The sequence below is a fragment of the Alligator mississippiensis genome, chromosome 2 (genome assembly GCF_030867095.1).
Source record: "Alligator mississippiensis isolate rAllMis1 chromosome 2, rAllMis1, whole genome shotgun sequence".
Classification (NCBI taxonomy): Eukaryota; Metazoa; Chordata; order Crocodylia; family Alligatoridae; genus Alligator; species Alligator mississippiensis.
The window spans coordinates 62,737,086-62,750,523 of record NC_081825.1 but is presented as its reverse complement, the minus strand read 5'-3'; the positions used below and the strand labels follow the sequence as shown (position 1 = coordinate 62,750,523).

The following is a 13,438-nucleotide window of genomic DNA, read 5'->3' as shown; positions in this document are numbered from 1 at the left end:
AGTAATTTGTAAAGTCACCATCATGGAGATGGAATAGTTGCAGACTATTTAACCTCTCTCTTCAGAAGCTGTAAGGATTTTTTTTCTTGTCAAGCATCATCTAAGGCTCTTTGATACCTTTCAATATATGTAATTATTACTAATGTACTTTTCAGTAGCTCCTAATTTGGCAGCCTAGATACATTATGAATCACATATGAGTAACCACGCTATAGTTCCAATTCTGTCTGATTTTTTAAAAAGGATTTTTCCATTGATACAATTCTCCTAAATTTGAATGGATGAGGGAATTAATCTTCTGTCTTTCTGTTTTGTGTCATTTGTTTTGAAATGTAGATTTAATTTTCTTTTCACAGGAAAAGCTCATTGATCATATTTTGATGATAACTCTCAACTGACTACTTTTATCAACACTCAAATATTGTGAACTATCACATCCATTACTGAGTATTAAAAGGCCACATCAAAAATGGCATGTCTAGTGGTTTCAAGAGAGTGATCCCACCTTAGCACATTCAAGGTCTAGATTAGGCTTTTTTTCTTAGCACATGTGTTCATCTCAAATTTGCCTTATACAGGTATAAGTTCATTGACCTTCACAGGTCCCTTCTCAGTAGACTGTTAAAACACTAATTTCTATAAGTTTCTTTTTTAGACAGAATGGACCAAAACCTACTATTAAGCCCTATGGGTGAAATTCTAATTCCACTGGAGTCAATGAGAGTTTTGCCAGTGACTTCAAGTGAGCCAGGATTTCATCCTATAAGTACATGCGTAAGATGCATGATTTCAAATACAGACTGATGCCCTCACTTTTTTCCTTATTCTTGATGGCTTATAGTTTCATTAATGTATCCAGGGTGGAGTGAGGAGAGTAAAGAAATTCAGGACAGGCTTGCACCTTGATATTTTCATGACATTGTAGTGAAGATTCTAGGTCATCATTTTATAATCAGAGCACCATCCCAAGAAAGTCGAGGAGTAGAAAAATATTAACAGCAAAGATAAGTATTTCTAAGTAAGAGGGAAGATAAAACAAGTAAGAAGGAAGAACTCTTCTAATCAGAAAAAGTTACTGAGAAATCTAAGCAATCAAATGGCTGCCACAGTAAATCCCAAAATTTAGGTTCTCAGTTCAGAAAGAAAAGTAGATGCAAATAACTTGTCATAGTAAGAGTTTGGTTTTTCTGGCTAAGGAGGCTCTTTCTCTTATGCCATTGATTAAGCAGAGAGAAAAGGGATTTTTAAAGATACATTTTTGAGGTGTCAGCCACACAGCTGTCTTTTACTACAGCCGCTTGCCAGAGCAGCAGTTGCCTGGGCTAATGATCTTCAAAGGTCCATAAGGGATGCAGAAATCAAATTAGTGCTGAGAAAAATATCCCTAGCAGCTGCTTTTGTTGCTGATACATCCCTTGATATGGTCATATTCTCAGCTCAAATGCTTGCTTTGAACACAGTGTCTTGCAGACAGTTATAGCTCTGCACCTGGAAAAATGGACAAGCCAAGCAGCACCTTTCATCTGACAGGTTCCATGAGGGCAAGCTGCTTGGCAAGCCATTAAGTAAGGTAGTTGCATAGTCCAGTGATAGACAAACATATTTACAATGCTAGAAATTAGGTCAAAGTATGTTTCTATGGACTGAACATTTTGAGGTTAAAAATCAGGGGGAAATCAATAAGAGTTTTTCTATTATAAAGGAAAGCCAAATGAAAGGTCAGAGGGAGGTGGACTAAATTAAAGTCTAATTCAAATTCATCATTCAAACTGTGGGTCCTTTAGTGCTTCCCAACTAAAATGAGGGGAAAAGGAAGTTGAGGAGGTGGGAAAAAGGAAGATAATTTATCTTTTCTAGAAAGATAAAAAACTTACCACAGGTGCCTGGGTTCATTTTATTTGATTTTGATTTTGAACAATAAAAGAACCAAGAGACATGTTCAGAGTGACTTCCCAATTATTTAAAATCACAAAATAATGACCCTTTAAAATCACCTTTTGTGCCAAGCAAAAGTTCCTAATCAAATGCTAACAACCTTCTCTTTCTGTTTACACCTCAAGTCTCTACTTGAAAAGCCAAGTGAAATAAATAGGATCTGGAGCATGCCCTGGAAGTTAGCAGATTGAAGCTGTTTGGGTTAAGGTTTGAATGAGTATCCCAAAGTCTTGACGTACTTACAGAGAAAGTCCTGCCAGTCCCTCTTACAGTGAGAAAGATTAAACATCAGCGCTTTATTTGTTTACAACTGTGTCAGTGTTTCACAGGAGTAGAAGCTTTCAGTTATATAGGCTTCTCTGATCACTTAGGGGTTGTCAGGTCAAAACCAATTCCTTAAACTCATAAGATGCCTATACACATGCATATGAGTTTAAGGAATTGGTTTTGACCTAATTAGAACTATTTGGGAGCCTTGTCATGACACATATTCAGTATCACTGCATTTCAAAATGGCAGCAGGGGCATTTTAACTAAATCTCATCAAATGAGTCAAAGTGCCCCTGCCACCATTTTGAAGTGTGGGATGCTGAATATATGAGATGCTGCAAGCATTTTAATTAGAATTCTAATTAAAATGGCCCCCACTCCATCCCACAGCACATGTATTAAGGAGCAGACAGGTGTCATGTGCTCACTCAGAGATGTGCAGTTTACCAAAAAGCAGGCAACTTCTGCCCCAGTTCCAGCTCCCAAATTTCTGCTGCATGAAATACATTGCATGGATTTTACCTGGAGGTGTCAGAAGGATGTTTCATGAAAACATTAAAAAAATTAAGGCCAGGATTACCAACCCAATATTTTTTCCCCCTGACAATCTGCAACATTTTTACTGACAACCAAACTGATGCATGGTTTTACTGATATGTGTTCTGACAGTTATAGAATGTAAATATAACTCTTGTGCCAGGTCCTGCCTTGCTGCCAGACCCTAGCTAGAAGGACTGTGTTCAAGTTTAAGAGTTTAACAGAAACCACAGCAAAAATCAAATCAAAACAAAAAAAAAAGTTTGGGTGCCTATAAAATATTTGCAGTTAATAATAATAATAATAATAAATCCTAAGGTTGGCAACCCTGTTTGACTGCAGCAATGGTTTTACACCATGCTTCCCCCATACAAGGGTCACCTACTTACCTCCACAGCCTGATGCCTCTGACTACAGCCTACACAATTCTGCCCTCCCCTGCCTGTTCCACAATACTTAGTTCCCCAAAGCATGGACTCCCAAAGAAACCTACCTGCAATCTAGGAGTATTAAAGAGAGGTAGCCAGATGGTACTCAGCAACAGCAAAAGTACACACTGGAGCAGGGAGAGGTCTACAAAGTCCTGAAAAGAGCTCCCTTCAAGGTGTTACCCTCCCACTCAGACACCAGGTGGCACTGCTGTGCTCTGTCTCTGCTTCAGTACGATTCAAGACACCTCTTAGAAAGTGTCAGCTCTTCACTGTCACTCATTTTTTGACTGTAGAAAAACAACAGAGCAATTCTTCTATTGCAAATAACTTAGAAAGACAACAGGTCAGACAGTTTTCTACACTATGAATTTCTCTTTGAAATGTTGGGGTGGGGGGTGTTTCTGAATCATATTTGCACATTGTATGGCACCCCACAGCACCCTTGAAAGGATGTCAAGACACCCTAGAGTGATGCAGCAGCCTGGCTGAGAATCACTGATTGAGGCAGACCCCAACATTATAAATTTAGATAAAGAAGATCATTAGGAAATATTTTTCTGGAAGTCTTTTTTTTTCCTATGGGATTTGCTCTCCACAAATGAGATGTTATATTTTCAAAAATAAAAACATACTTTCAGGATCATAAAATATTCATGAGATCCCTGTTTTGGCCTGTTTTGGAATTATTTGATTTCCACAGGTAAAAAGCAGCTGGACTCTGCTGTTTTGTTTTGTGTTTCCCCCATTTCTGCTGCTTCCCCCATTTCTATATTTTAGATAACAATATCAATCAGTTACCTCCTCAACCCCCTGCTCTTATAAGCCAAAGTAAAGATTTTACAGTGACTTGATTATTAGTGCTGTGTGAAGCTTCAGTCCATGATTCAAATCGGTGCAGATTTGGCTCAATTCGGAACCATCTGAATTGATTTAGAGAGATTCAGAAAGATTCAGTGATTCAGACATATACACAACTTTAAATGTTTTTTCTACATACCTCTAGGTAGCAGGCGGCTCATGAATGCTGCAATGGTAGGCTAGATGGAGCATCACACAGGAGCATGGGGGGCTCCTCAGCACGCTTGGCAGCAGACCTGAAAATGGACCAGAAGCACTTCCAGTCCACTTTTGGGTCTGCCAGGGAGCACGCAGGGGGGCCCCCATGCCCCCTTGGCTTGACAATGGGGGGCACCTGGGGTACCCCCATGGCTGATCGCCAAGCCAGGCAGGTGCGGAGGCGGGGCAGGCTTTGTGCTCCCTGGTGGACCTGGAATTGGATTGGAAGTACTTCCAGTCCACTTCCTGGCTCCACACTTGGCACATGGATGGCCCCCCACCCCACTCCTGTGGGACACTCCATGCGCTCCAGCATCTCAGCATTCAAAAGCTATACTGGTACATCAAGGTATGAAGAAAAAACATTTAAAGCTGTATCTATGTCCATATCACCGATTCTCAGAATCAGCATTGAATCTTCAGTTTCAAATTCAGCTAATCGAATCGGGACAGTGATCCGAATCCATGAATCGAATCACTGTCCCTGATTCAGTCTGAATCCAAATCTGAATCAAATAGGGCCCGCTTTGTACACCCCTATTGATTATGTACTCATAGAATCCATAGTAGCAACAAGATGATGCATCCTGGCAAGATAAGACAAGCTTTAACCTTGAGGAGCTACTGACATGATACAAAGATACAAAGATAACTGTGCCTGATAACTAATGAGAGTAAAAATGTGGTAATTGTTGTTGGGTTTTTTCAATATAGCAATGACTTATGCAAAACTTTACCTGAAACCTTAAACTGCTTACCTAAATAAAATGGAATGATTTAGGTGTCATAAAGAAGTTCTCAGGATATCAAGGACAACTACAAAAAAACAGAACTGTCCTTGTAAAATGTTCTCATTTAGACATGCAGGAGATAAGAAACAATGTGTGCCTGTAATTCAGACTACTGAATAATATAGGCATAGCTGGGCTAGCTTTCAACTGAATATCTTGGGTCCTGCTAAAAGTATAGCCAGAGAAGCATGATGTTTGATGTGGGCTGAAAAACTCATCCAAGAAATTTAATGAATACTTGCAGTTAGGACTTGCTGAGTTTCTTGGTAGCAGAGTAGACTGCTAGTAGTACTTAAGCTGGCTTGGCCATAGCTATGCTGCAAAGCACTCACCTTCCTTGCCTCTTTTTTCCGTCTTCAAAATAGAATAACCATTTGTATTAACACCAAAGACATATATAGTTTAAGTTAGGTTATAATACTGATTAGCTGTGACCAAAGGAGAGTAGTATATAACACAGGGGTGGGCAAAATATGGCCTGCGGTCCAGATTTGGCCCATAGCATACCTAAGAAGTTTAGAAAAATAATATTTATGTGCTCCTAGCTGCTGTCACAGATGGCATAAGTCAGGGGCAGTAGGACCCAGGGGCAGCCGGCAGGAGTCAGGAGAGACCAGGCTGGCTCCACGCCGCCCCACAGCCCCTTCCTAATCCCATCCCCCCATACACACCAAAGCCTGAGCGGGAGGGGTGTGTGTGTGTGTGTGTCCATACAATGAGGGAGAGGGAGACAGAGAGAGAGAGAGAGAGAGAGAGAGAGCAATTAGGGAAGGGAAGAGAAAGAGAGAGTGTGAGTATATATAATGAAGTACACAGTGTGTATGTGTGTGTGTGTGTAGTGAGCAAAGTACACTGTGTTTGTGTGTGTGTAGTGAGTGAAGCACACTGTGTGGGTGGGTATAGTGAGCAAAGCACACTGTGTGTGCAATGAGGGAGGGAGAGGGAGTGTGTGTGTGTGTTCGTAGGATGAGTCCCACATGCTCAGCCAACCATACACATGCACCCACACACCCCTTGCACTGCCATACACACAGACCCCCACACCCCCACACAGACCCCAGCCATCCTCCCCCACAAACCCCATACCCACCCACACCCCATATATCTACACACACCTGCATACTCCTTCACCCCACATCCCACGCACCTATCCGCCCCCCAGTCCCACACAGTATACAAGAGTAAGACTTCATTTTAAACTATTATATACAATCACCTCTATGTACACTACACAAACACATGTAAATCAGGACAAAAATATTTTTTGAAATCAAATTAGTGAATGTTGTAGCTGTTTGATTTTTTAGAATATAATTTGGTGTTTTTCTGATTCTGAGGTGGCAAAACCCCTTGCTGACAGGAGTATTTCTGGGGGTGATGGGAAGGGCTTCCAATAGCAAAGGTTGGGGCCAAGGAGTGGGACTCTGGGTCCCAAGATGGTGGCCAGGGGTAGGGTACCTGTCAAGGGGCAAGACAACCCATGCAACCCTCGACAGCTTGTCAGAACTTGGTGAGCAGCCCTCTGCCTGAAATAGTTGCCTGCCCCTGATATAGCATGAACTAAGACAGTAATGATAGTATAATGTATCATATAATTAATACAGCATCTACCCTAAATATATACTTATGGTTAATGTAATTTGCAACAATTAGTTCTTTTGAGCTTATACCTATCATCCAAACATGGCCTTCATAGAAAAAAAAAGAAATTAATTTCAATCTTAGTCTCCAAAAATAAAATATTTTTAGCAGCAAACTTTCATTTAAATTGGATATGTAAAATGTTTTGAATTAATTATTCATGTTAAATAAGAATATCCTGTTTGGAAAGAGTTGCTTCTCCTGTCATGTGTGTGTTCTAGTTCTATCTTAATTTTATGATAATACTTTTTCATTTTTTTGCCTTATATATTTTTCCCAGGATAGCCCACTGGTCTTACAGTCTGACAGGAATGTAACAGTGAATGCACGAAATCACATGGGACAATTAACTGGACAACTAACTGTAGGTGAGTGTTATCTTCTATAAAGATTACATGTATCAATTTAGCCTTAGTTTTAGTCAGTGGTATAAAAGAGAAAATAGTGGTGAAGTGTGTAAAATATTACACGCACCATCATGATAGGCATGATTCAGCTTTCATTAAAGTTGGTAGAAAATTGAGCAAGTCAAAAGAAAGTTGAGTCAACATTTTTATGAAAAAACGATAATATTGTATTGTTTGGGGGAAGCTTATCACACAAAAAAAACAACCATCTGAAGTGTTTCATCAGATAGGTTTTCATGGAAAATGATCACTAATTCTTTAGGTTTCTCTCTCTTACTTGGGTTCTTTGAGTCCTGCATCATGCATAGGGTTCTGATCATGCATAGGGTTTTGCCCAAAAGGAGTTGTAGAATCAGAGCAAAAGGTTGCAAACAGTGTAAACCTGTTAGCATTTCTGTCCCACTCAGCAAAGTGTGGGTGGTGTGTGTGTGTGTATTTGGTGGGGGGGGGGGGGGGGGGGGATAATACAGCATTGTAAAGCAAGAAAAAACAGAATCATACTTTGAGTCCTTAGTGAAACTGTGTTTGATGTAACTTTATTTTACAACTGAAAAGACTCCAGATGAAAAGAAAATTCAAAATGCCTTGATCATCACTATGCCTATTCCTATACTTTTTTTCTTGTGTCCATGCATTTTCTATTTCCTTCTATTTCTCTGTTTTCATTATTTACTATTAAGTGTAAATGTATAGCAAATGGTCACATCTACATGAGACACTTACTGTGGAGTAGACTAATTTGTTCTGCAGTAAATGTTGCACATCTACATGTGCACCCCTATTAAACTGCAGTAAACTAATTAACTGCAGCAGGACAGTATTTGTAAATACAAGTACTATCCTGCTCCAGAGTTTTTTTTTTATTCTACAGCGGTGCACATGTAGACACTGCCCCGGCTGGCTGGGGCACAGTGCTAGCCCCACACTGAAGTACCCTCATGCCTCAGCCAGCCCCTCTGCAGCATGTTGAGTTAGGGGTGGGGGCAGCCCCAGGCTAACAGGCTGACCCCTGGTGCCCCATGCCAGCAGAGCCTGCCCTAACCCAGTGCATTGTGCTGCAGTCCCCATTGCACGTGCAAGCAGCATGCCTGGGAGCAATAAACTCTGGTTCAATAAACTCCAGTGCATATTGCTTCAAATTGTATGTGCAGACACCCCCACTCAACTTTAAATTATACTAATAAGGTTATACATGCTGTTGGCTAGCACAGGGATGAAGGCACTCATTGCCTTCATGAAAGTATTGACAAAGGTGACCATTATTTAATGTTCTCTGCAAAGTAGATAGAAAATTGTGAAAGAAAGTAAATAGGCACCAAGTAACTAGTGATGACCTTAAGTGTATGTGAGAGAAATATAGGTTTGAACAGGCTTGTGCTTGTCTCTATGCCTTTAACATTTTTTTTTAGCACAGCTCTATGGCTTTTCAATATTGTCTTGAAATTATTTGATTTACCATGGAGGAAATACTATTACTATTAGTAACTAATACATAATATTAATGTAACTTAGAATTTCAGTAGATTACACAGAATGCTCTAGTATAAAATTTATTTATAAAAATAATGCTACTGGATTTGTATCATTGCTGTCATCAAATATTTGTTGTTTTGTCCACATAGCAAAACTTTTAGATAGAAAAATTAAGCAGTGAAAAAAATTGTTGCTGGGGAAAGGATATTATGAAGGGATTTTTAATAAAGACTTTTTCTATCTAATGTTTTGAAAATAAATAGACAAACTAGAGAAAATATATTTTTTTCTAGTTTGTATATTTGTTGAAATATACAGCAAATATATGACAATATTTATTCAGTCATAGATGTTTTCTTTGGAATTCTTTGGAATTCTGAATGAATATTGTCATATGTTTAATAAATTCCCAACCAAAAACTGAAAAATATTGTTTAACTTTAAGCTACTCGGAACATCATATTTTCAACATTGTACAGGTGAGTGGAACAGTTATACAAGATGCTTAAAAAAAACAACAACTTTGAAACTTCTCATTTTTAGTATAGTATAGAATAAAAATAAATTTAGAAATCACTTAATTTTTCATTAAATGGATTTCTTCTTTTCTAATCATCCCTAGCTCTTACTGCAAAACTGTGTTCTTCCTTACTTCATTGAAAGTAAGACATCCAGTATTTTAGACACAATATATCATGAAAAAAATGTCCATTCTCTGTCCAACATAAATATACACAAAGATGTGCTACTGAATTAAAATTAGGAAAGGCATTTTTATCCTTTTTATTGCATGAAAAATTATTTGAAACATCTGTGTTTTAATAAAAAAAATCATGTCTCATTAGATCCTAGGTAATGCAGTCCATAAGGTTTTATTTACACTGTAGAAATTACTATTGTAGGAACAGGTATTCTTGTTGGCATGATTAAGTATTCTGTTGCAATGTTTAGTTAGCAGGCTTCTGTAACTTCTTCACTTCCTAAGACTTACTGCCATCCTTTTAACAACATCCCATTTGAAACTTCAAAATGATTGTTTCTTTAATAGTATTAAAGCAGATAAGTAGAGATCAAGTATAATAAAACAGTAGTACTAGTTTTCTGTGGTAGATACTATTTTTGTTCCTATGACTACATCTATTTGGTATATGAAACAGCCATTAGTAAATCATTTACTATTTGGGACAATTCTAAATGTGGTATCCAAGTTCGTGAATTAAAAAGAAATCCATGCATTCACTCAATTCAAACAAAGCAGCCCCAATTAGACAATATAATTGTAATTTATAATAAGGCTCACTAAGTACTACAAAGCTAGTAGATAAGAAGTAATTTATTAGAGCATTCCTATCCTGCCTTCTTACAATGAAGGTGGCATATAGTAGAGATGAACTGGTAAAGAGTATGGCTGCTCTGCTGATCATGAGCCCTCCCAGAGGCAAGATTATTGGATTGTCTCCTGGCTAGGTTTTTTATTTTGGTTTTTTTTTTTTTTTGGTTGGTTGGTTTTTTTACATGATTCTGACTTTCCCACAACATTCAGAGCAAAAATTGTTTAATGGAATATGGAGGGCTCATCTAGCTTTTATCAGCATGATTTTTGTCCCCCATTGTATAAAAGATACCCAACTATACTCTTCACAGCTACGTGGGAATGGACCGAAAACGCTTTTGATAAAAGCCAATCAGCATTTCATTAGTTGGGATATTTAAAAATAGTCTTTCCCTGTGGACATGAGCATGACATTATATAATAAAAAACATCTAATATTATGAAAGCCCAATGGCTCTATATAGAGTTAGGCTATAAAGTCTGAGATTTATTTTTATATAAGTGAAAAAGCAGAACTTGTTTTACCTACTTCTTATATAGAAACTATATGTTTCTAAAGCCCACTTTCCAGGCATGAGCTCCTATTCCTAATGACTGATTCCTATTCCTAACCTATATTCAATGCAAATGGGTGATGACAAGAGACTTCCTGATTTAAGTTTCAATGGGTATAGTGGTAGCAGGCAGATACGTTTTGTTTTAGTTTTTGATGAAGTCTTATTTTGATTCAGAATTTGTATTCCAGGAGAGAATTTCTTATATTTTATTTTAATTCCTTCTTTCAAGTCATCATGGTGTTAATATGTTTGTCATGATCTGACACTTCAAATGCTTGGTATTAAATCTGGATCATTTATAAATTCTAGTTTGGATGACCTATTATGTTTTGCTTCTGTTGAGTTGGGAATTTTACTTTAAGCATGTGAAAACTTCACTTGATGTTGCAATATCATTCATGAAGATGCACCATCTGCAATGATTATCTTACATGACCACATCAAATGGCTGTGCAAAGGTAACCAGACTTGCTAGTGGATACAGATGAGTAGAAATTAAGCTAACAACTGTTTGAGCCATATTGTACTTGCTAGCACATTTATGGAACATATTTCTGTTCCTTCAAATAGATTAGGTTACCATATTTCCAGTTCCAAGAAAGAGGACACCTGTCAGAGGGTATATAATTGTGGGAGGAGGGCAGTTTCTAACTGTTACAGTAAATGACAAGTATTATTGCCTCAGAAATTAAATGTAAAACAAAACTAAAGCCATAGCTCTCCCTAGCCCTGCCAATGCCCCTCACTCCCAACCTGCAGCCCCCCATCCCTGCTGCTGCCCTTAACTCCTGACCTGCACACTCCTGGCCTTGCCAGTACCCCTCACTCCCAACCTACAGTACCTTGCTCCCCAGGCCATGCTGGGGTCCCTCACTCCCAATCCACTACCCTCCATGCCTGCTGGTACCCCTCACTCTTGACCCACAGCCCTCTGAGGCTGCTAGTGCCCCGCTCACCTGACCCCCACCCCACCTGGCACCCTTCACTCCCAAGCCAAAGCCTCCCAGCCCTCTGGGTGACCCTCACTCCTGACTCACAGCCCCTTGCTCCCCCCAGCCCTGCCAAAGGGGCCTCCAGCTGACCCTGTCCCAATCTGGACAAAACACAACATCTGTGGTGGCTCCTGCTCATGTGGGTGGCAGCAGAGCAAATCTGGCCCTGGTGTGGGCTAGAAGGAGGAGGAAGGAAGGCCTGTGGCACTCTTCACCCTGGGTTGGGGCTCCTGCACCGTGCTAGGCAGCCTGCCATGCTCCCCCACAGGCAGTCTCCTGGCTGCCCCGCCCCAGCAAAAATAGGCTCCAGCCCCAGTGCTGCTGGCCCAACCACACAGCTCCTTGATGCCCCCATTCTCTGCTGGTGAGGCAGGCATCTTCTGTCAGTCCTGCTGCAGTCCCAGCACCCAGACACCTTTCCCAGCACTGGCAGGCACCCACTCTCCTTCACACACCCATCCCCTTCCACAGACACCTACCATATGCATGCACACCCATACACACACACACACACAGCCCCCTGGACAGTACCCAAGCCCTGGCCCTCCAACCCCCAATTCCCATTGACTTACCTGTATCCAGCTGTTGGGGCCACTCCCACCACCCTGCCTGGCTGTATCCTGGACGTGTGCATGTGCATGCACAGATACACATGGCACCCTCTGCCTCTAATCAACCCAAGCAGCTCCTTGCAGGCTGGAAGGCTGCCAGCCTGCAAGGGGAAACCTAAAGCTTCGTCCTTTAAAGAGGAAAATCCATGTTTTTCTGCAGTGAAAAGAAAACCCAGATCCTTGGTAGCAAAAAGAAAACCCAGATCTTTGGTAAACATGCACACTCACTAGGGCAAGCCAGGAAATGCAGTTCTATCAGCAAAATCTTTTATTTCAAATCAAGTATTTGTTCATACCTCAAAAAAACCCCGCCCAGAACATCAAGTCCAACCCTCTGCGCTGGTCAGGAACAAGTGCTGGGATCATAATACCTCAGCCAGATATCTATCCAACCTCCTCTTGAAGACCCACAAGGTAGGGGAGAGCATCACCTCCCTTGGGAGCCCCTTCCAGAGCTTGGCAGCCCTAACCGTAAAGTAATGCCTCCTGATATCAAGCCTGCACCTACTCTCAACCATGGTGCCAGTTCCAAGGACCCCAGGTGACTTGATCCAAGTCCCTGGGCTGGGCACACATCCATCCCCTTAGAGTGTAACCCAAATCCAGGTAACAGTCCCCTAGCCAAGAAAATTTGAGAGGGAGGGGTGTGTCTTTCCTTCCCAGCTCCCCACATTCCTTGATGGGGAGGGGAAAAGAGGTGCCTAGCACTGAGTGTGATGAGAGCATGGATTCTGCAGGGACATGTGTACCTGGGTTCTATGCTGTTCCCACAATTAACTTTGGGGCTTCTTTCCCAGAGGAAGGATAGAAACCTGGCTTCTGACCATGATCCTGTTTGCTAGGCCCTCTAGTAGCAAGTCATAATTATGTAGGTCAGAGACAGTATTACAGCTTCACCTGCTACTCTTCTGAAATTGGACCAACTTCAACACTGCCTAAAAATCCACAGATTTAGAATGGTTTAAAGGTACCCTGTAACAACATCCTGTCATTCATATATACAGAAATGGTTCTGATATTCTGGTTTATAACCACACTTCTTGCTAAGTCAGTCCAATATTGAAAACATGTATGTAATCCTGGTTTCTTAAAGACATTATATTTAATTTTATTATTATAAATACTTAGAAGATCCTTAAGTAAACATGTTCTTGTGTTAAAGCTGTTAATATGAACACCTGTGAACTATTTAATTGGTCTACAGAGGGTGCAGATTGTCTGAAGACTAGGAGGTTGCTAACTAGAAGTATCATTTGTAGTTTGACCAGTGTTATGTGAAGAATATAAAGGAGCCACAGTAACATTATTGGGGTGGGGGATGGGGAGGGGTTTTTTATCCACAACTTTGTTGTTAGTATAAGCTGTGGGGGCTCTTTATTTCTGAACACAAGGTCACAGGAATAA

General features: G+C 40.3%; 1 protein-coding gene across 1 annotated transcript in view; it reads left to right on the top strand.

Moving 5' to 3' along the window:
- The window catches only part of SGCZ (sarcoglycan zeta), a 779,950-nt gene that overhangs the window by 565,397 nt on the left and 201,115 nt on the right, over nucleotides 1-13,438 (top strand). The window contains exon 8 of the mRNA XM_059721776.1: nucleotides 6,942-7,029. Within this exon, the coding sequence (XP_059577759.1) occupies nucleotides 6,942-7,029 (88 nt within the window). The remainder of the gene's footprint in view (nucleotides 1-6,941; nucleotides 7,030-13,438) is intronic.